We start from the raw sequence: 24,243 nt of genomic DNA on the forward strand, positions 1-24,243 counted from the left end.
TCTGGGTAAACCAGGTGGTTTGTGTTCAACACCTGCTTTCCTTCTGGGAGTCTGGAATTTTGGTACATGCTAGGCAGAGGCTGCCACGTGACCGACTCCCAGTTAAAAGTCTGAGGACTGAGTCTCAAATGAGTTCCCCCGGAGACAGCATTTCACACGTTGTCACCATTCAACCATGGTGGAATTAAGCTCACGCTGAGTGACTCTACCAGGAGAGAACTCTAGGAAGCTTGCACCTGGTTTCCTCTGGACTTCGTCCCATGTGCCTTTTCCCTTTGCTGGTTTTGCTCTAATAAATCTTAGCCATCAGTATGACTATATGCTTAGTACTATGAGTCTTTGTAGGAAATCACCAAACCCAGGGGTGGTCTTGGGGACCCTGACGCAGTCCAGTGTAGGTCCAAAGAAGAGGACTTGTGCCTTAAATCTCTTTATATTTCTTAGAATATATAACATACTCTTATACATAACAGATACTCATATTTTGTGATTTTATATATTATCCTCCTAATATACCCAAACCAGTCTAAAGATGTGTTGAATCTCTACTTCAGTGTGTAGTCAACAGATCTTTGACAAAGGAGCAGAAGTAATAAAATAGAGCAAAACCAGTCTCTTCAGTAAATGGTGCTGAAATGCCACAGACTGGGAGAAAATAGTTGCAAAAGACATCTGATAAAGGACTGCTATCCAAAATATAAAAAGAACCCTTAAAGCTCAACAATAGAATAATAAACCACCCAAGTAAAAATAGGTAAAAGATTTGAACATAGAGCTCAACAAATAAGATATACAGATGACAAATAAGCATATGAAAAGTTGCTCCATATCATATGTCATCAGGGAAATGCAAATTAAAACAGCAATGAGATACTACACACTTATTAGAATGGTCAAAATTTGGAACACTGACAACACCAAATGCTGAGGAGAATGTGGAGTAATAGGAACTCTCATTTATTGTTGGTGCAGCTACTTTGGAAGACAGTTTGGCAGTTTTTTAGAAAACTAAACATAATTTTACCGTATGATCCAGCAATCCTGCTCCTTGGTATTTATCCAAAGAAGGTGAAAACTTACGTCCACACGAGAACTTGCACATGGATGCTTATAGCAGCTTTATTCATAATTGTCAAAACTTGGAAGCACCAAGATGTCCTTCAGTAGGTGAATAAATAAATAAACCGTGGTACATCCAGACAATGGAATATTATTCAGTGCGAAAAAGAAATAAGCTATCAAGCCATGAAAAGACATGGAGGAATCTTAAATGCATATTACTAAGTGAAAGAAGCCAATCTGAACATGCTACATACTGTATGAGCCAACTATATGACATTATAGGAAAAGCAAAATTATGGAGCTAATAAAAAGATCAGTGATTGCTAGTGAGGGGCAGGGGGTGAGGAGAGGGGAAATATGAATAGGCAGAGAACAGAGGATTTTTAGAGCAGTGAAAAAATTCTGTATAATATTATAATGATGGATATATGCCGTCATACATTTGTCCAAGCCCGTGGAATGGACAACTCCATGAGTGAACATTAAGGTAAACTATGGACTTTGGGTGATTATGATGTGTCAGTGTAGGTTCATACTTGGTAAAAAATATACCATTCTGATGAGTGATGTTGATAATAGGGAGGCTGTGCATGTGTGTGGGCAAACTATATATCTCTGCACCTTCCTTTTAATTTTTTTGTAACACCTAAAACTGTTCTAAAAACTGTCTTTAAATATATTAACAATAATTCCCTCATATTATGCGTGTATTATTATCCATATATTCATGGACATTTCATGGAAATGCTGTATTGGGTGGTTGCAGAAAAATTGGGTATGGAGACTTCCCTGGTGGTGCAGTGGTTAAGAATCCACCTGCCAATGCAGGGGACACGGGTTCAGTCCCTGGTCCGGGAAGATCCCACATGCCACGGAGCAACAAAGACCATGTGTCACAACTACCTAGCCTGTGCTCTAGAGTCTGCGTGTCACAACTACAGAAGCCTGCACGCCTAGAGCCCATGCTCCACAACAAGAGAAGCCACCTCAGTGAGAAGCCCGCGCACCACAAAGAAGAGTAGCCCCCTCTCACCACAACTAGAGAAAGCCCGTGTGCAGCAACGAAGACCCAGTGTAGCCAAAAATAAATAAATTTTTAAAAAAAGAAAGAAAAAGTGGACAACATTTATGATAGAAGGACTGGGAAGATTAGCAGAGAATACATTAAACATTGTTTGATGAGTCTGAAGGTAACATAGTCATTTCAGGTGGCAAACTCGTATGGCCATTGCTTGGGGGAAGATGTCCAGGAAAATCATAGGGTTAAGACTCTGAGCAAAGATTTAGGGAAAATGAGGTACAGTGAAGGGGAGCCTGGTAGGTTTAAAAGAGATCAATTCCAGGCCAGGGTCAGGTGCTAGGCTGATGGAAGGTACTTATGGGTAGAATTATCTAGCTTGGGATGGTGAAGGTAATTGGATATGTTTGAACAGTGAACACATTTGGCTGACCCAGAACTGACTGATTTCATGTAGGGGATCCCAGAACAACTGTCTGGTTTGAAAAAAAAAAGTCAGGAACTCTGATCCAGCAATAAGTGCTACCCAGGAGGAAAGAAGATTCAAAGATCTGCTGAGCCTGCAGAGTTCATGGAAGAAGAGAAGGAAATGGAACATTAGGGGATATTAAACTGCTGTAGGAAAAGATGAAGCTGAATGAATAGCTCTGCTACCAATGATGTGGGAAGAGAGACGTTCAAGGTCTGAAAAGTCCAAAAGCCAAGGAAAGGCAAGGTTTGGGCGGAAAGGACATGAAAACGAACACAATGATCCTCATTTAGAACTATCCACAGAGGATTCAGTTAGGGGTGTACTGAGGATAATTCTTTAAATGAGGCCATCAGGGTGATAAGAGGGAACTGCATCTATAAGATATGGTTCCTTAGATTAAGGTTAAAGGAATTCCAGCTCCAAATCTGCCCCAGCACAGGCTAAAATCCTTTTGAGTTTCTACTGGGGATGCAGAAATAGAGAAGGAAAGAGGTTGAGTTTACATAGAATGTTAGGCCATGAATGTGCTTAGAAGGGGATGAAGGCAGTATCACTAGACAGAGTTCAAGCTCTGGGAGGAACTGGATCCTCCAAAAGCAGCAATCAAGAAGGAAATAAAAATATAGTTAAAGTTTTTTATTGTGGAAATTTTGAATTACACATAAAAATAGATAGAATAATATAACATTCCCATTATGCAGTCACAGCAACCATAAAATTGTTGCCATTCTATTTTAACTATTCCTTCACATGATTTTATGGTGGAGTACGTTAAAGGTCCAGATGTTTATTATTTCATTAATAAATAATTAAGAGGTTTTCAACATACAGGACAAACACAGAGCGGACCAATGAAGCATTGGGTTAACCCGGGGTACTAGACTAGAGGTGTCACCCCTGCACATTTCAAAGTTTTAGAAGAAGATACCATTTTATTTTATTTTTAAATTTCTTTATTGAACTATAGTTGATTTACAATATTGTGTTAGTTTCAGGTGCACAACAAAGTGATAAATTATATATATATATATATAAAGTGATATCTATCTATCTACCTATATATATATATATATATATATATATATATATATATATATACACACACTCTTTTTCAGATTCTTTTCCATTATAGATTATTACAAGATACTGAATCTAGTTCCCTATGCTGTACAGGAAATCCTTGTTGTTTATCTATTTTATGTATAGTAGTGTATATCTGTTAATGCCAAATTCTCAATTTATCCCTCCCCACCCTTTCCCCTTTGGTAACCATAAGTTTGTTTTCTATGTTTGTGAGTCTGTTTCTGTTTTTAAATAAGTTCATTTGTACTATTTTTTAGATAAAAAATATAAGCGATGTCATATGATATTTGTCTTTGTCTGACTTACTTCACTCAATATGACAGTCCCTAGGTCCATCCATGTTGCTGCAAATGGCATTATTTCATTCTTTTTTATGGCTGAGTAATATTCCATTGTGTATATATACCACATCTTCTTTATCATTCATCTCTTGATGGACACTTAGGTTGCTTCCATGTCTTGGCTATTGTAAATAGTGCTGTTATAAACATTGGGGTGCATGTATCTTTTTGAATTTGAGTTTTCATCTTTTCTGGATATATGCCTAGGAGTGGTATTGCTGGGTCTTATGGTTATTCTATTTTTAGTTTTTTAAAGGAATCTCCATACTGTTTTCCATAGTGGCTGTACCGATTTACGTTCCCACCAACAGTTTAGGAGCGTTCCCTTTTCCGTACACCTTCTCCAACATTTATTATTTGTAGACTTTTTGAAGATGGCCATTCTGACTGGTGTGAGGTGATACCTCATTGTAGTTTTGATTTGCATTGCTTTAATAATTAGTGATGTTGAGCATCTTTTCATGTGTCTGTTGGCCATCTGTATGTCTTCTTTGGAGAAATGCCTATTTAGGTCTTCTGCCCATTTTTTGATTGGGTTGTTTGTTTTTTTGATATTGAGTTATATGAATTGTTTGTATATTTTGTAAATTAACCCCTTGTCAGTTGCATCATTTGCAAATATTTTCTCCCAGTCTGTAGGCTGTCTTTTTGTTTTGCTTATGGCTTCCTTTGCTGTGCAAAAGCTTGTAAGTTTGATTAGGTCCCATTTCTTTATTTTTACTTTTACTTCTTTGCCCTTGGGAGACTGGTTTAAGAAAATATTGCTACGATTTATGTCAGAGAACGTTTTGCCTATATTCTCTTCTAGGTGTTTTATAGTGTCATGTCTTATCTTTAAGTCTTTAAGCCATTTTGAGTTTATTTTTGTGTATGGTGTGAGGGCGTGTTCTAACTTCACTGATTTACATGAGGCTGTCCAGCTTTCCCAACACTACTTGCTGAAGAGACTGTCATTTCTCCATTGTGTAGTCTTGCCTCCTTTGTCAAAACTTAATTGACCATAGGTGTGTGGGTTTATTTTTGGGCTCTCTATCCTGTTCCATTGATCTCTATGTCTGTTTTTGTGCCAATATCATGCTGCTTTGATCACTTTAGCTTTGAAGTATTGTCTGAAGTCTGGGAGGATTATGTCTCCAGCTTTGTTCTTTTTCCGCAGGATTCCTTTGGCAATTCTGGGTCTTTTGTGGTTCCATACAAATTTTTGGATTATTTGTTCTGGTTCTGTGAAAAATGTCAATGGGTAATTTGATAGGGATTGCATTAAATCGGTAGATTGCTTTGGATAGTATGGCCATTTTAGCAATATTAATTCTTCTAATCCAAGAGCATGGGATATCTTTCCATTTCTTTGAGTCATCTTTGATTTCTTTTATCAATGTTGTATAGTTCTCAGCATATAGGTCTTTCACTTCCTTAGTTAGGTTTATTCCTAGGTTTTTGGGGTTTTTTTTGTTTTGATGTGATTTTAAACAGGATTTTTTTTTTTTACTTTCTCTTTCTGATATTTCATTGTTAGTGTAAAGAAATGCAACAGATTTCTGTATATTAATCTTGTATCCTGGTACCTTGCTGAATTCATTTATTAGTTCTAATAGTTTTTGTGTGGAGTCTTTAGGGTTTTCTATATAAAGTATCATGTCATATGCATATAATGACAATTTTACCTCTTCTCTTCCAATTTGGATACCTCTTATTAATCTTGTCTGATTGCTGTGGCTAGGACTTCCAATACTATGTTGAATAGTAGTGGTGAGAGTGGGTCTCCTTGGCTTGTTCCAGAATTTAGTGGGAAGGCTTTCAGTTTTTCTCTGTTGAGTATTATATTGGCTGTGAGTTTGTCATAAATGGCTTTGATTATGTTGAGATATGTTGCCTCTATACCCTCTTTAGTGAGAGTTTTTATCATGAATGGATGTTGAATTTTATCAAATGCTTTTTCTGCAAGAAGATAGCATTTTAAATGCCTCTCTCAAATGGTGAGACAATATATCCAAGTGAATTTTCCCATCGTTGCAGGAAACACGGTATGACCATTAATGGGCAATTTCTCCCTTGTGGGTTTAAATTTGCTGGAAATAGCCTCTGGACCACATGCCCAGATTGATGTCTGTCGGTTAGCCTGAAACCAAAATATTTTATCTATAACTGTGTTTTCTTCACGTGCCTGTCTTTCCCTAGGATAAAACTCTCAGCAATGTTCTGCAGATAACAAAAATACAGACCTAGATTGTACTGTCTACAAAACTCTGGACAGATAATTTTGCTTGGGATAATGCTCTGGTGGCACAGGAGTTGCTTGCTTATATTTTCTAAACTTTGTGAGAATAAGTCTGGTGCTGTGATTCTCAGGCACAGCAGAATGCATGAGTAATTTGTAATTGGGTAAATTCAACTTTGTAGCCGCTGAAGAAGCTGTAATTATTCTAGTGCTTCAGAGATGGCGCGAAACACTGCAGCTGCTAAAAGAAAGCTGGCCACATCAGAGTGAGATGAATCCATTAAACCCAGAAAGAGACAGAAAAAAAAAATTGAATTTAGTTTACAAGGAGAAGGGGAATTTGATTTAGAATATTAGTACTTTCTCTCATAATTTAACAATCAAATCATTAATATTCAAATTTGGGGTGTTTGAATGTTGTTTGTTTGGTGTGTTTTTTGAGTCGTTTTATGCTGGCACATGGAGCTTTTATACTTTTTTTTAAGCTGTGAGCTGCATAATGTGGATCAACACAACTTACCAAAAAAAAAAAAAGAATTGAATAGGAGTGACTTTTCATCCTTTGGTGTGTGGTGGAGTTAAGGCAAATTTAATGAGTTCTTATCCTTCCTCACAGGTTTTGGGAGCAGTAGTTAGACCACTCAACACACTGTCCCAGGTGGATGCAAAAGAAGCATCCTCTTGAACACAGGAGCATGATTGCTTAGATACAATGCTGATTTCCATTCTGGAGCGGGTCAGTCTGCTCCTGGTTGATCACAAGCCTGGCAGTGAAGTCTAACAAATACCTGGGGAGAGTTTATGGGGAACATTTCTGCTCCTTTACCCACATTTCCACACTGGTTCATGCAGGAGAAAACTTCTACCTATGCTTCTGACCTTTTGCAAGTGCCATGAAGGAGCTTCTGCTTCACTCTTGATCCCTTGGAACAAGAATTTTCAGTGGGTGATCCAGGCATCACATGGGCTGGGCCACGCCTTATTAGAGGGGAGTTTCCTGGGCTTAGGAGCAGAGAAGTCTGAACCGTTTCTGTCTTTGACTACTACAGTCAAGGTGAGCCCAGAAGGTTAAGGGGTGGTTGAAGCCCTAACATTCTTTCTTTCTTTTTCCTGCTGTGTCTCTGCAGGAGACCTCCTTAAAACAGGCTGAGTGCATGGATGTGTATTCTGCTCTGCTGATAAGGTCTTACATCATTAGGTGTGTCTCAGAATGTGCTCTCCTCAGCCTCTTTGTAGATTTGGGATGAGCTGGGAGACTTATGGTCTAAGCCACCTTCTCAAACATAGTTCACAAAAATTTTATATTTCGGATGTGACTATTTTGTTCAGCTATTTGTTTTGCGTGTATTCTCCTTTGGTTAAGTTGGTGGCAGGGAGGAGCTGTGAGGTTAGGCTGCTCATGGAGCCTAACAATTCCAACAGAACAATTCCATTTTTCACATGGAGATGAATCTAGCTATTACAGTAGATTTTGGTGGAATCCAATACTGTTTCAATCTCAAATTGCTGACAACCAATTGATTCTGCTTTTTCCAAATTCAATATTTCTTAATTAGAGTGCCTTAACAGACAAGGTTTAAGTAAGTTGAAAGTAGAGTTAGAAAGGCATTTTTGTTTTAAAAAAAAGATTCTTCATTTAACATTTAAAAACTTGTATAGTTTATAGTCCCTCAATTTTGAAGCCCAAATGTACTGAAGAAAAATTCTTCTTTTAACAAGGATACTAAGAGTGAATAAATATTCAAAGTTATCTATTCTTTTAAAAGTAATTTTTTTGAAGAATCTGGGAACCTGGAGGACCTGCTATAACATAATGTTCTCTGTTACAGCTTAATTGAGATTTATAAGCCCTGATAATATTTTGCGGAATAGTTCTTTCCCCCACCCAGTGTCTAAGAGACATTTCTGTCAAAATCTGCTTGGCATTTATGTACTTCATTTCAGAAAAATATTTCCAAGTTTATACAACTTCATGTTGTTGGGAACTCTGTCTTCTCTCCTCCTGTGTACGTTTCTCTAACTGGAGAAATATGCAGAGACCAGGGAGAGGTGAGGGGCATGGTACCTTTCTTTGTTAGTTTATATAAAATTTTAATAATTTAATGGAGAAGTGACAGGGCAAACTATCAATATATTTCAGCTAAGGAGGTCAGAGTTATTAGTTTGTAAGACACAGAATAGAAGTTACATCCTAAGAGGAATGTGAATTTATCTTGTAGACACTTAGGCGATCAAAGGAATGAATTTTCTCAGGTCTTTGATCAGAGAAACTTTGCATTAAAACTATCAATAGATGCAGCTTGGAGTGTCAGTTCTCCATCTCGTCCTCCCTGTCTTTGGCTCCAGAGCTCATACTTCTTTCCAGCTCTGAAGTCTCCATCCTGGGTTGTGGGGAGGTTTCAGCCACTGTGGCCAGCCAGCACTTGCCCTGCCTCGTGAAGAACTGACTGAACAAAATGAAAAGGCAGTGAGTGAAATTTTTCTCACAACTTACCCTTCAGTATGTTCAAGACAGAAGAGGGGACCAATGGACCGAAGCTTGTTACTTTTTTTTTAACTTTTTAAAAACTGAGATATAATTGACATGTAACATTTATTATTTCTTACAGTGGTACCCTCTACAAAAGAAAAGGGGTGATATGCTGTGGATAGAAGTCTAGGAACAAAGAAAGAGAAGAGGCAGAATTAGGAATCAAGGGATATTTATCTGGGACCCTCGTCACTCTGAGGCTTTAGCTGTTGAGGCCCTTTGATGGCACAGGGATGACATGGCTAGATCACAGGCAAAATGCCAGCCTTGCCTCCCTTCATCTCTGCACAGCTTTGGGACCCTTCAATGAAGCAATGCTTAAATAAAAAAAGTGGGATCCAGTATATGTTTGCTGGGACAAAGCCAGCAAGTGGCATCTAGTGCAAGTGTAAAGCGATTCCCCTTTTCTCTGGTCATCACTGGTTTGGGGTCCTTATTATGTACTTGTGTACATCAAGGATGAACAATCTAGAGATAAGACCTCACCTTGGAAAACAGTAAGGTCTGTACCCCAGTTTTCCTTCCTCAGAGCATGGCTGGAACTTGGTGGGGTAGAAGAAGGAAGAGATCCTCATTCATGCACACATTTTTCTATACATGAGTTGTTTAATGAAATTATACAAGCCCTCTCATTCTCACTAGTTTTCAGTGAACTTTATTTCACTTTGATGCCATAATGAAGAGCAGTGGAAAAAACATGCACTTGGGGGTTATGTCCTGGGTTCATGGTCCTTGGTCCCATAGCCTCAGAGTCTGAAGAGGAAAACCAGGTATTAGGCAGTGAATGTCTTTGGAACTTAATACTGTCCAAGTGTTTACATGGAATTTAACTTTCTGTGAAATTTTTGAACTTTCATTTCTCTGTGGGAATCTACTAATGGGAGCAGTTCATATTGTTCAAATCAGGGACATTTTTATGCTAACATGTGACTTTTGGAGGGTAGGGAAAGCTAAGATGTGTTAAAAGATAAACTGAAGCACATTAAAATTTTCAAGAGTTTATTTGTGCATACATGCATTCAAACTGGGGCAGCACCAAACTGAAAGTGATTAGGAGCACTCCACCAACAGAAGCTTAGGGAGAAGTTTTTGTAGAAAAGATAGGGAAACAAAGCAAGGACAGTATTTGATTTGCTATAGCTTTCGTGGTTGCCTTATTTGGGAAATCTTAGTTGGCCATTTGTGATTGGTTGTTCTTAAATTTCATTTTCTTGGATTTGAGCCCATTGACTCTGGCTTAGGTTTGGTTTGCTTGCATAGGTGACCAAGGCATTAGAGTCACCCCAGTCTAATAGTTGTCTCATTTAATTACTTTAACAGATGGACTTATGGCAAGTTTGAAAATAGAAGAGGGAGTGAATCTTCAGTTTAGTGCATTGTGTGACCTTCAAGTAAACTTAATTACAGTCCTGTCCTGGTCTATTTTAGAACCTTTGGGGGCAAAATATGAAACTGCCATCTCACTGGTCTTAAAGAGGGATAAGTATCAGGAGAAAGGCCAAGTGAATGAGGAAATGGGATTTTCCTCTAACCCAGGGCCTGAATTGACTTAAGTATTTTCTGTTAAGCCCGATGGTTGAGAGAGAACTAAGACTGGTCAGAGTGGGGCTCTAGGGAGCAGGGAAGAGGAACTCCCAGCATCTCTCCTCACCCTAGGAAAGTTTCCCTTCTCCATCCTCTGAGCCCACAATCTCCACTGTCCTCTCCAAGAACAAGGAACTCTCAAATGATTGGCTAGATTATGAAACACAGTCTAGGGGTTCTAACTGGTCACATTCACTAAGGGTGGGGTTATTATGCTATACCAAGTTACTTGGCTTGGAAGTGTCTTCTCTTCAAGTTTTTCCTTCCATGAGACTAGATGGGCAAGCTGAGACAGGGGAATTTCACTGCATAAGCTCGGCCATCCTGTTTTTCTCTTTACTTCCTTCCTCTTACTGGCATGTTGCATCTTGCAGCAAGAACCTTTGACTCAGTGGCCAATAGGTGTTAAGATCTGAATTAGAGACAATCAAGAATTCTTCTTTGGGAGTATTTAAGTTTTGTATTTAAGTTTTGAGATCCCAGCTTCGTCAGAGACCTAGTACTAAGGTTTATGTCACCAGCTAATAAAATACTGCCTTAATTTTTAATTGATATTCTTCTTTTTGTGAATATCTCCCTCAGGAATCTCATAAAGAGCAGTCATTTTTGATAGTACAGGATTTGTAAATTTGGGGAACCTTGGCCATTAGGGTGACCAGTTGTGCTGGTTTGCCTGTGACTGAGGAGTTTCCTGGGATACAGGACTTTCAGTCCTAAAACCACGAAAGTCTCTAACAAGGCAAGGTGAATTGATCACCCCAGCTAAAATGCCATCTTAATGCCACTAAACCCTGTGTGTAAATTTAACCCCTACTGGCTGTGCAACCTTGGATGTATTACCAACCCTCTCTGAGCCTTAAGTGCCTCACACGTAGGGTTTTTATGACTATTACGTTAAATTAAATTTCCCAGCATACTTCCTGGCTCATAGTAGATACCAAAGTAATATGTGCTTCTACTTCGTTTTCTTATTTTTCTTGGTACATAAGAATATTAAATGATATTCTGAGAAGAAAACACAAGATAGGAGGAATTGAAATACTTTTCTGAATGGAAGAATTGGAAAAGTTTCCTAAACCCCCTTTTCTTTTCAGCTTCCCATCCTAATGTTAAACAGTATCAGGATTGGACAATGGAATAGTGAACGTGTTCCATTCCTGGAATGAACCAGGGGCCACATGTTCAAATGACAGTAGGGGTCATGCAGGGAACATAAATGAGTGAAATAGAATGAATGGGACTTGTGGCAAACAGGAAACCCCTCAGCCTTAACAGGTTGTGGCCACATGGGAAGGAGGGTCCAGCGTGCCAGATCTTACCAGTTTTTTTCTAGAGAAACCATGTGTCTGATATTTTTATGTGAAATATACCTTTTTTCATATGTTGACATCAAGTTTAGGATTTTTAAAAACAGTGTATTAGCCAATCAAAACATTCCATAGGCCTTTAATCCTGTCACTGAGTTGCTTCATTGGGTAAGAGAGTGAAATTGGATGTCGTAATAAGACAACTGAAGAAAGTTTATTCTGGCCAGATGGAATAAGCATCATTATTAAAAGGAAACCAAAGTAATTAAATGATGACTGAAAAGAAAAAGAAAAAAAAAGATAGGAAATTGCCACGTTTTGGATTTGGGTTATCTTGTAAATCTAACAACTCAAGACTAAACCTGAGGGGTTGCAAAATTGTAAAGGTAGAACCTGCTAGCAAAGCTTCATGAAATGCTTGCAAGCATTATCTGACAGATTTCAAAACAGTTTGAATATTAGTCATCACGGGTATGTCTGCCAAAAAGGGTAGTGTGTTAAAAGAACATCTGCAGCCCACATAAATACCCCCTGCTGAGTTAAACTCAGGAAATCAGCTTCAAAAGTTGCAGAAGGCAAAGAAGCTGAAACAGCAGAGTTTTATATTAAGTGGTTGATAGACTTTCTCTGTGGGTAAAACTGTTATTGAGGAGCTAGTTTAGCCCCCAATATATTGTGTTTGACCTCTAGCTTTTGGTGACAAGATATTCTGAGGCTCTATTTGGACTCATCCTACTCAATGAATCACTTACACCATATAAATTGAATACTAATTCCGTCAAGTATGGGGATACTAGATGATTATTACAACCCCTGAGTTATAATAATATCATGAAATGATGAAGAACCTCACTTAACCCTGTATCTAATTGTGTCATAAGACCAATAAGGCAAACGAATCATAACAATTACTAAGAAAACAGCAGAGCCTATGGTAGTGTTATCTTGATCTTTTTCAAAAAACATAAGAATATTAATTCAAACAGAACTAACCTGCCACATGCAAGATGATCTGAAGAATCATCACTGTCTGTGCCCTGGAATTCTGGAAACTTCATTGTTGGTGGCAGACTATTCCTCAGTGAACCACATTGTTTTGCATATAGGACAGAGGAGATTTGTGATCCGTGGCAGATTCTGTGGGTCCTGAAATTCTGGACCAGGAGCTTTTCAAAGAGAAATCCACAAATGTGGCATTACTGGGAATGGCTGTATGGTTTCTTCCTTCAAAGACACGTGTTTAGTTTCTTTTCTTTTTTGACTCAACATATAAAAACAGCACACAGCTGTAGAGATAGGACAAAATTCTTTTTGTCTTGTGCTTTCATTTATTCTTGTTAAAAGAAAAGCAATTGATTCAGAGTTTAAATACTGCTCTTGTGACCACCAGTTATATAAAACCAGAGAGAGAGACAGTCATACACAAAATTATTTCTTGCTTCTAAACTTAAAAAAAAAATCCTTGTGAAATCATTTTCAGTCCGTCCCCATCACATTGCTAGGCTTTGGTTGGAAAGGAAAAATCTCTCATGTGAGTGAGGTTATGATTCAGGAATTGGCTTTTTGAATTTAGAAAATGTTGGTGATGTAAGGTGATCTGCTTTATTATTAATCTACAATTCACCTGTTATGCAGCTTAAGAAGACTTGTTCTAACGATAAGATCATGACTCAAGATCTCAGAATGACTGATAGCAGGTTTGTCCGATATGAAAGTTAATTTCATGGAATGAATCATTTAAAGACAGTAAGAGTCGATGATGAAACCACACTCTGGCGTTTGAAAAGAGACGAGGCTGCTTTAAGAGAGAAACAGGAAGTTGTAACTAGAAGCCATCTGAATACTAAGCCAAGGCAGAATGCTCATGAAGTAGCAACTTAAGTGGCAGTGTTATCCTGAAATCCTCAGGCAGCCAGACCGTCTTAGGCAAACCTTGATAAAACAGTCCTTATCCAGGTTTTTATCTAAGGAATCCCGAGTAGACTGGAGAATGGAGAGACAGCAAAGGTTCATGTCAGAGAGGGACGAGTATCAGTTTCAACATCAGGGAGCGGTGGAGCTGCTTGTCTTTAATTTTTTGCTCATCCTTACCATTTTGACAATCTGGTTATTTAAAAATCATCGATTTCGCTTCTTGCATGAAACCGGAGGAGCGATGGTGTACGGTGAGTGCAGAAACTGTAGGATTGATGTGAAACTTGTTGCTTGGGCGTAATTACAGACTTGTGCTCAGATGGCAAAGTACCGAAACTGGAGAAAACGTGCTGATTGAAATGTCATTAGCTTGATGAAAGGTGCTGCAGCATAATGAATGCTCATCTCTATCCAGATGAGCTGCCAAAATTTGCCTTGTCACAAGAGTAATTGTCACAGTCATGTTCTCACGCGGCACATAATGCGAGTCTGTTGACAGATGCAGGTCCATTGTCATGTGGGGAGACAAACAGGGCTAGCTATTTGTTTTTGTAATGATAGATATTGGGAAGTCACAGAGAGCAGCCTTCTTTCACTGGAGGGGCTGATGAGCATTATAAAGTCCTAGAAATAACATCACTTAAACATGTATTGAGTAAATCCTCTTACATCAACTAGTTTCAAGAAAAAAACTTGCAGAAATGTATGTATTCCACCCCTACTATTGGAGTAATTTTGTTCAAATCTATTTTAATTATATGAGCATGTTTTATTTTCTTATAATACACAGGTTTCTTTATGCAGTGCTCTTCATTTCTTAGCCCGATTTCATAATTTCTAGTTTATAATTATTGTTATTATTAGTATGATTTACTATGTATCTTCTTTTTTGGAGGGAGGGACAAGGTGTGGAAAAGAATTTAACCTTTTAAACTCCCAAGGTATTGCTCTTTCTTTGCAACTTACCACGTCATTCCTTTCAGAAAGCTTAATAAAATGTGACAGAGATTATCCAGTCTGTACTCGCATCTTTTAAAGTAAAGTGTAAGACACTGGTAGTTTTAAAACTGATCTGATTTATGAAATAGTTTGCTTTACCACTCTTAGCCTGATAATGGATAGGAACTTTGAACACAATGGAAACAGCTGAGGCATTGTTATAAGTCCTAGTAAAGAATATACTTTTATATTTCACTTCCCTTATTTTGGAAGTCCTAAAGCCTTTTATACCCCTGAGGTTCAGGGAACAGGATCAGTGCACATTTTATATGCTAACCATATGACGTCCTGATGATAACAATGTACAGTCATGATTTGAGACCATAAGAAATCGGATGCCTTAACTGGATCCCACTGTGAGATACTTGAGCTACAAGGCAGAAGTTTTAGGCTAAGCAGTGTAATTTCTTTCAGGAAGCTGATGTGCTGGTCCATTCAGAGCACAGTTAAGTTCCTTTCTATTGAGGGACTTAAAACACATAACAAAACTCTCATTTGAGGGGAAAAACTTACAACTAGGTTAAAGAGAAATAGTCAAAGAGAAGGGAAGTGACACCACCAGATGTAAAGCCCTCGGCGCCAGTCACTGCCCTTCTCCACCATCAGTGGACCAGGCTTTCTACTGACTCTTCTAATAAATAATCAAAGAGGATATAGGATGTAATCTGAGAAGCCAGAAACAATGTAATTCTTGGCATTACATTAAAGGGCTATATATAGTTTAGCAAAACAACACTGGTTTTAAAATTATAAACCTTTATTAGAGGGGAAGATTTCTTCACAGCCCTGAATTTGATTAACTATGACTCATTTACCAATTTCAGCTTATCTATGATGGAGATACTGTTTTGTAAAACATTCGATTAAATTTTGGTGACCTATTAAAATTCAGACATACTTTGTACTCACGACACATAAATGTAACTTTTACTTTTTAACATGAAAATTCCCAGATTAACTTTAATCCTTAAAAACTGCATGAAATACTTTTAAGTTGTGGTTGAAGTCATAAAATATTAGCACATTTACTGTATAGCACAGGGAACTATATTCAATATCTTGTAATAAACTATACTGGAAAAGAGTTTTTAAAAGATTCGGTTTTATATATACATATATATATATATGTGTGTGTGTGTGTGTGTATGTATATATATGTAAAACCGAATCACTTTGCTGTACGCCTGAAACTAATGCAATATTGTAAATCGACTATACTTCAATAAAGAAGAAAAAAAAATTAGTACATTGAGCAATAGTTGAGATAGCGTTTCTCTAAATTGCCATTCTTAAGGCAGTTTAAGGTTTGTGTGGGATTAAGTTGAGCTGTCTGATTTCTGTCCTTCTTTTATAAATTTTTTATATGGAAGTTATTGGAAGCAAGTTCTGAAACACTGCAATGTATAAGGATTGTAAAAATTATGGAGACATCCATATATACGTATAACTATCCCATTACTAGAATTTTTAGTATCTTTGAGCTATCTTGAACTGTATAAATCAGTGAAAAGACTTTTATTTTAGTGTTGTTTAGTTTTTTTTTTATTGGCATAGAATTATAATTGTTGGAATTTAAGGAGATCTTAAAGGTTATTTTCTCTAGCCACCTCATTATACAGAGGAAGAAACTACATCTCAAAGAAGTGAACTTCCCCCAAACTGAATAGCTACTCATGGCGGCGTCCATGTGATTTTACTCATCCACATGTCTAATAAGATTCATGTTCATCTCAAAAGAGTTCTCACTGATAATCTCTGAAAATAGTCCATATGGATAGCACTGGTGACATCTCATATTTCTTCTTCAGGGATGATCTAAGTGTTATGTCTAAAATATTTATTAGGGACTTTCTGTCAGTGATGTAATAAAATCGTCTGAAACGACAACAGAGAAATAAGATGGGACATTCAGATAAACCTTTTTTTGTTGTTGTTTTATTGGAGTATAGTAGCTTTACAATGTTGTGTTAGTTTCTGCTGTACAATGAAGTGAATCAGCTATATGTATACATATATCCCCTCCCTCTTGCACCTCCCTCCCACCCCCACCCCCACCCACTCATCTAGGTCACCACAGAGCACCAAGCTGAGCTCCCTGCCCTATACAGCAGGTTCCCACTAGCATGGTAAGGGGAAGGGAGATGCCAAGTGAATGAATCTCCCAGTAGTTATAACTGAATTTGAAATTCATATATTGGGAAGGAGTCAGAGATTGTAGGTCCAGCATCCTCATCTCACAGGTAAGGAAATGAAGACTTAGAGATATGAAGGTCATGTAATTAGCCACCGAGCTGGGCTATCTATCTATCTCTATTAAGAGATGCTGAAGATATTTTAAAATAAATACATTCTTTCAATGATTGTCGTAGAGAGAAGATGTATCTGTGAGATCCAGATGCATCCTCATATTGTTTATGCTTTCAAGATTAGTCAGATAGATTCTATTTTCCAGAAAGTCCAAAAGAATGAAATTTCAGAGTAAGACCAAATAAAGGCCTTCATCACCAGAGGATGGAAGCCATGGCTCTTGCGAGAGTTCTGCCAGGGGCCTGGTGATAATCAATGCGGAAGAAAAGAAACAAAACTATGGTTCACGTTGAACTTTTAAAAGTTTTTTTTTTATCTTAAAGGAGATGAACACTTGAAAGTAAACTGTACTTCAGTCATCTCCATCTTACAGACAGATATGCATGTAATGAAACACCTTCTAAAATTGCTTGGTCCTGTACCTGACGCTTATCAATGAATTTGACTAACAGTTCCCCTACTGGACTGACTACTGCTCTTACTCTCGTCAACTATTTGTATAACGTTTCATTTTCCTCTGCATCAAGAACCATAAATATTTTTCTAAGGCACTGGATTTCCTGTTTCAGCCCAGCCAGCCTTTTGCCTTTCTGTCACTATTCCGCCGATATGTGTCAGTTATCCTTTAGAAGACACACTAGATGTTGATGCATTTTATCTGTATATGGGGAAATCCAATTAAAAAATTTTAGGGAGCAGGGTCTTAGGAAATGAGCAATTAAATAAAAGTGAGGAGAAAAGTGATCAAACAGAACATTTAACTGCTCTTTTATAGTTATTGTTATAGGAACAATTTCCAAGTTGTTAACCTTATATTATATGAAGTGTTGTAGAGGCCAAGAAAAATCATGGGTGGTATTTGGTGTGACTCTGGAGTTCACTGGAGATAATTCTGATACTCCAGATACAAATAATCTACCTTTCTTGGTATCAAGGGTCCTAGGATGCTTTTAAAAATTAGTGGCAGCATTTTAACAATATTTTTGCTTCACCAGGAACAGTGGTTGGTAATTGTGTCTCATGACGTTCTACAGCTCTCATTATTTCAGAATCAAAGGATTAGAATCCATAACTGGCTTAAAGTATAAGCCATGATGATAGTCATTTAAATTGGACTAAAAGCTTAAGAGACTGTTAATGGTCAAAATATTGACTGGCAGCAGATGGTGTACTTAGCGCTGCTCGCTTAGGGCCCTGTATCCATTGCTCGTTGTTCGTAAAAGAAAAATTGCTCCTTGTTCCCTGATAGCATTAACAATTCCATTACACATCACTGGGGGCTCGCGTACTTTGTAGGACATTCATGATGCCATGCATGTGAGGGTTGGGATCCGAGTTTAGGGACAGAACAATTTAAATCTCTTAGAATTCTACCTTTGATTTCACAGCCTTATACTATAAGGGACAGTCTCCAAATACAAGGGGAAATCTTGCTCACTGTTTAGTGGGCTGAAGGGAAATTTTAAGCCACAGAGTTTAGATTTTGAATTCATTAAACTATATTATATTAACCTATTAAACTATGTCTGATCCTCTAAGAATATATTTAGCAGTTTAATAAGGCCAATCGAGTTCACTCAACAGCCTGTTTTTCAAGATTTAAAGAAAACATAGTTACGTAGTCAAGCACTAAGGTTTTAAAAGCTATTTTTCTTAAAAAATCGTAAGGCATTAATTTTATCCTAGCACTGCTTGGAGGTTCCTCAGGATAAAATTGGGTTGGTGGACATGGTGTGGCTCTCCCCTCCTGATGCATTTTACTCTGCTTCAGTCCAGCCCTGCCTCCTTGACTGCCAGGCCCATAGGAGATGTTGACTGCCACTTCACACCCTTCTCCCTGCCTGGAAGGCCCTTCTGAGGCTTTTTACTTATTCAAATGTAGCATGCTTTATGGAGAAAGCATTGGATGCTCTCTTGAGGATTTGGGTTTTTAAATCCTTATGATTTTCTTTTTTTTCAGTAGCTAGATGCATTACTTTGGGCAAGCGATTTAATCTCTAGCCCTAGTTTTCTTATCTATAAAATGAGGAAGAAATGAAATAGATTTCACTAACCTTCCTTCCAGCTGCAAAAGTCCTTCAAAATTCAGGCCAAGACTGACATTAGCCATCAGGCAACTCTCAGCCGCTCCAACTCAAGCCAATAGCTTTTTTTCCCAGAACCCTACCAGCCTATAATGACATCTGAGTCTTTCTCCCAGATGGGATTTTAATTAGTGTTATTTTACCATTCTTAGTTCTTCCAGTCCTGCTCTGATTTTATATGGAATGCTCAGTAAATCCTGTTGAATTCCTGTTAGAAAGGCAAAGAGAGAAAGTTACACCATCAGAACAGTGAGGTCTGGCTGTGGATTTGGGGATCTGTGGATGCATGTCATATGAAAACCAGAGTGGCTCTGGTTTGATTTGAAGGGATCTGCAGGAAAGGTAATTAGGGTTAAGAGCCTAATGAATTAAACTTGCTTTCCCTCTTGGGGGGGAAAAAAGGTTGGTTTTAAGAAGCTTCGGAGATCAGGGCAAGGTTTTCCATGCTGTAAAGTGTTAGCCAAAGAAAGTTTGAAAAAGTGGAAAAAATCAAAGACGTATTGCTCTGTGTAGGTTTTTAAAAGTTGATTTTAAGAAAATAACCTCCTATATATTCTGCTGTGCTTCTGAATCACTAAGGAGCTACAGAGGAAGCCCGTAGAGCAAACTACCGTGTTGCCTCAAAGGATCCCATCTCAGACGCTAAAGGCTAATGAGTGTGCACATCAAGAAAATGAATTTTTGATTTACACTGTTTATGGAGATATTATATATGGTCTAAATGGTTAGGCAAGTGGGAACATGATAAACTAATATTTGTTAAACATTTATTATGTCAAAGTAACATAATAAAAATAACAATTTAAGAAGTAACAATAATGAAAATAGCTAACACAAATAGCATTTACAGTGTGAATTATGCTGTCATAAGCACTTTACATATATTAACTCATTTAATCCTCGCAACAACCATTTTTTATGTGGGGAAACTGAGGCACCAAAAATTAAGTAACCTCCTTAAGGTCACACATGTACTAGATACCTAAGCTGGGACTCATACCTTGGCAGTTTGGCTCCATAGGGCCACTGGGTATCACAAACATGGGTGTGTTTGTGTGTGCATGTGTGTGTTGCACGGGGGAGGTATTGTCATTTTTATGTTACAGATGATGAAACCAACACTCAGAGACATAAAGTGACTTCCTGGTAACCACCAGGGCTGAACTTCAAACCCATGATCATAAAACCCATATTCTTTCACCTGTATCACACATTTAGCCCTAGAAGGGTTGCTGTTACTTAATAAATGTCTATTTTGTGCCAGGTGATAATACTTTAGAAAGTTTATAAAAGAAAGACAGAGATTGAAAGGTCTAACTACATACTAACCCTCATGGCTAATCATCACCATATCCATGCAGAATAGGCCGAGGATCTTCAGTTTGTATATAAGGAAACAGAAACTCAAAAAATTTACAACTATGGCCAAGGCTGCCCACAATAATTGGGAGAAACACCATTTTTGGAAGCTAGTGCTCTCAAATTCTGGCCACAGTTGTCCTCTCATCAAAGTCTGCTATTGATATTTAACTCTCCCAGGAAGTTAGGAGTGAGGAGAGGTTGGGAAAGGGAGGTGGGTCGTTAAGTTTTCTTTTTACCTTGAGGCCTCAGAAACATTATACTGTCCATAGCAAAAAGCCCAGCATGGGAAAGACAGTGGGAGCAATATTGTGAAAGCACATCCATGCCAAGCAGCTGGGTTGAAATGTGCCAGTGAGAGTGATGATGCTGACCCGGAAACACCTGCCCCAGCATCAAGGAAGGCGGCGTTGCAAGTCCACAGTGATTCTGGTTTTAAATGCCTGTGGTTGTCAGAATGGGTGGGGAAGGAACTGCAAATGCCTTATTCATGTGGAGTGTGCAAAACTAGGCTTTCATCTAATCTTAGTTTAATGGAATTAAATTTTTGGAAGAGACTGAAGATAAAATTACTTATACCTCTGGGTTCTCCAAGCTTGACGAAACCTGTGTGCATGAACCTGAGGTGACATGGATTTTGATGGAGTTCTGTGACTGTGACGGCAGTCGTATTGGTAGAAACTGATGTCTTACAAGACAATGCTTCTCACAGTAGGGTTCCAGAAGCAGCAGCAGCAGCATCACCTGAAAACTTGTTAGAAATGTATATACGTGGCCCGCAACCCAGCCTTATTAAGTCAAAAACTTGGAGTCCAGCAAAGCAGCGTTTTAATGAAACTTCCAGAGGTTTCTGATGCACTAAAGTCTGAGAACTACTCCACTAGGAAAATGAAACATGCAGTTTCTAGTTTTGTCTCCTTTCTTTTCTCCTATCTTTTTTCTTTCTCACTTCATTACCCTGCTGTGATGAAGAGAGAGTTTGGGAGACAATCTCCATGTATTGGAGAGTCCCTTCCTCTTTCACTATCTAGAATACTTTGTGACGTTTCCACCTCTGGTTTGAGAAAAAATAGACTGTTCTGTGTAAACATTATAAAATAAGTCATTTTGTTTTAGTCAGTATTTATCTAGTTAGATATCTCTATATTTCTTTTGTAAACTTCCTAAGATGATTTCAAGGAAGGGTATTAGCTACATATAAGCTGTGGCTGAGATAGTTTCTAGAGAAAAGTTATCTATAGTGCTATGTTAGGAATCCCAGAGTGCTGTGAAATGTGTGTGTTTGTGTGTGTTGTGTGCACGAGTGTGTGCATGTGTGTGTTGTCTGGTATGCACCAAAGATGGATGTGCACATCGGGCAGCCTACCATGGTGGAAGATCTCATGGTTGGGACTCTGTCATTTCGCATATGACTCTAACCTGTGAGAAGATAGAACTTTAAATGGATGAAGCATCCCAAGGTGGAACAGCTTCATGGACCACTTTCCACCTTGGAATATCATGGGATACTCTTGCGGGCAGATGCCCCAGACAGACCTGTTCTGAAATCTTTATGGGATACTTTTCTTCAGCAAAGCAAGTTGATAGTGAGCCAGCAAAAAGCAATAAATTATGTCCCTTTTAACAACACCCACACTTTCCTTTAGTCCTTTGAATTTAGAAGGTTGGTGGGAGGGCAGAGAGAGAACAAAAGCCCTAAATAGCCAGAAGGCATTGTATATTTTTACTTTTGGTTGTATCCCTGACTAATCTCAGTGTAAAACTAAACTGCTAAAGGAAAATGTTAGGGAATGCATTTAGCATTTGAAACTCAAACCCATATCATCCCCTCTAAATCAGTGTTCTGACAAAGGCTTTGATAAGATGGTAGAGGTGGATAAATATCAAGTAAACAGTTAAAAATTGTAGCCATAACACGTAATGTCTAATATTTGTGAATACTATCTTACAGTTAAATGATGTCCACTGATTTGGCTTCCTTAGAATATTTATCACACCCTTTCCTTCTTCATTTCCACATTTGGATCCCTAGTTCATATTTTTTTAATCTGAGTGACTGAAATAACATCTTAGATTCCCTGCCTTAAAGAGTCTCCCACTATAAAAAGTCTTAAGAGTGGTAAAGAACACTCTTCCTTGGCTTTATTTTATTCGTCATCTTGAAATTCCTCTACTTAAATTCCTTTGCTAAATTCTTTTTCACATAAATAGACACTATTTCTGATGTTAACTTCCTCTCCATGTTCCCACTGTATCTCAATTCTCTTTTCTCTCTTCGGATAATTTTCTCCAAACGCTCTTTCCTCTGCCCCGAAACAGAACAAATGTGCCTCTCCAAAAGGAGCTCACTCTGTTCTTCCTCAGGATCTTCTTGGCAACCATCTCTCCCTCTTGAACACCCTCTTTTTCTCAGCTGCACTGGGGTCCTTGGTCTCAGGTGCCCTAGTGGGCCACCCAAACTGCTCGATGTTCCCGATTAGCACCCCACTTATTGATTTCCATGCGCTTCTCCCTATAAAGTCCACGCCCTCTTCTCTCCCTTGCAAATCCTGTGCATCCTTAAGGAGCTCCTCTGCGAAGCCTTCCTTAACACTTTAGGGGGTGGAGTTAGTTGATCTCTCCTTTAGGGTTCTTTGGGACTTTGTGCATTCACTTGTTAAAAAAAAAAACTGTATCTATTAGGATGTGTTCAACTGCTAGTCACAGGAACCCTAACTCAAACAGACTTAAGCAGTATGGCAATTAATTATCTCCCATAACTAGAAGTCTAGAGAAAAGTAGTCTTCAGGGCTGGCTGATTCAGCAACTGCTATTGTTTTCAAGGACGCAGGTTTTTTTTCCTTTTCTCTGCTCTGCCATTCCCAGTGCTGACTTCAGTGCCAGGCTGGGAGCGAGGTGGGCATGGCTGTTCCTGGTGTCCTGACCAGGCACAATAATAGCCTGAGGAAGAAGAGAGCTCATCTCTCCTCTGCCCCTCTTTTAGGATGTCAAAACTTTTCTTAGAAGCCTCCTAGCAAGCTTCTCTTCACATTTTATTGACAAGAATAGAGTTACATGCCTTCTAGTACCAATTATCAGCAAGGGGAATAGAAACACCCTTGGAACTGAGAGAGAGGTCAACTTACCCTGAGCACATGTGAGGAGGGATGGTTAGCCGAACAAATCAGGGTTTTGTTGGGAAAAAGAGGGGATAGATGCTGAGTTGCCAATCAGCAGTGTCTGATACCCTTATTAAGTTGAAATATATTACGTAGTTTAAGAATTTATCTTGTTTTTTCAGTAAGAGACAATACCTCATTTATTTAGATTATTCTTGGTAGTCACTCCGTGCATAGCGAGTGAAAGAACTACAAAACTCAGTTCTTCAATCTTCATGTATTAACTACATTTTCTTGAGGCTCCTAAATTCTCTCCAGTGTCATGTGGCATTTAAATATACCTGTGTGATAGTCTGATTAGATGCATGTGTATAGTTGGGCTTGTTGCTTTGTGTGACTCCTACAGGAAGAGAATCTGACAGGAGCCCGCTGGAGTGTGCCATGCGGCGTGGCAGTGTGTGTGATACTGTGTGAACACAATCATCGGTCTGAACATAGCCAAAGAGATTTCAACATGTTGTGTTTTAAAAACCACCCTGTTATCCATTTCATTATATATAAATATGATCATTATATATAAAAGTAAATCCCCATCTATATTCCTCTGAGAAAATTCTCTTTAGGATAACATTTCAGCATCATGTAGAATGACTAAATAAGATGCAGGGGAACTGGTTATGAAATGCAGGCTTAATATAAGAAGACACTTAGGAAACCCTTGTACTTTATTCTCACTGGAAATCAGGATCACAGGATTGGGCGGAAGGAAGAGGCCTGGTAGGATTAAAATATTTTAATATTTTATGATCAGGGCCATATTTTATTCATTTTTATAATTCCCACAAGTCCTAGAGCAATGCCTTCCAG

General features: G+C 38.3%; 1 protein-coding gene across 1 annotated transcript in view; it reads left to right on the plus strand.

Annotated features, from left to right (window-relative positions):
* Positions 1 to 13,471: 13,471 nt before the first annotated feature.
* SLC9A9 (solute carrier family 9 member A9) overlaps positions 13,472 to 24,243 on the plus strand; it is a 546,145-nt gene continuing 535,373 nt past the window's right edge. The window contains exon 1 of the mRNA XM_061193585.1: positions 13,472 to 13,780. Within this exon, the coding sequence (XP_061049568.1) occupies positions 13,606 to 13,780 (175 nt within the window). The 5' untranslated portion in view covers positions 13,472 to 13,605. The remainder of the gene's footprint in view (positions 13,781 to 24,243) is intronic.

The sequence above is a fragment of the Eubalaena glacialis genome, chromosome 6, assembly GCF_028564815.1.
Source record: "Eubalaena glacialis isolate mEubGla1 chromosome 6, mEubGla1.1.hap2.+ XY, whole genome shotgun sequence".
NCBI lineage: Eukaryota > Metazoa > Chordata > Mammalia > Artiodactyla > Balaenidae > Eubalaena > Eubalaena glacialis.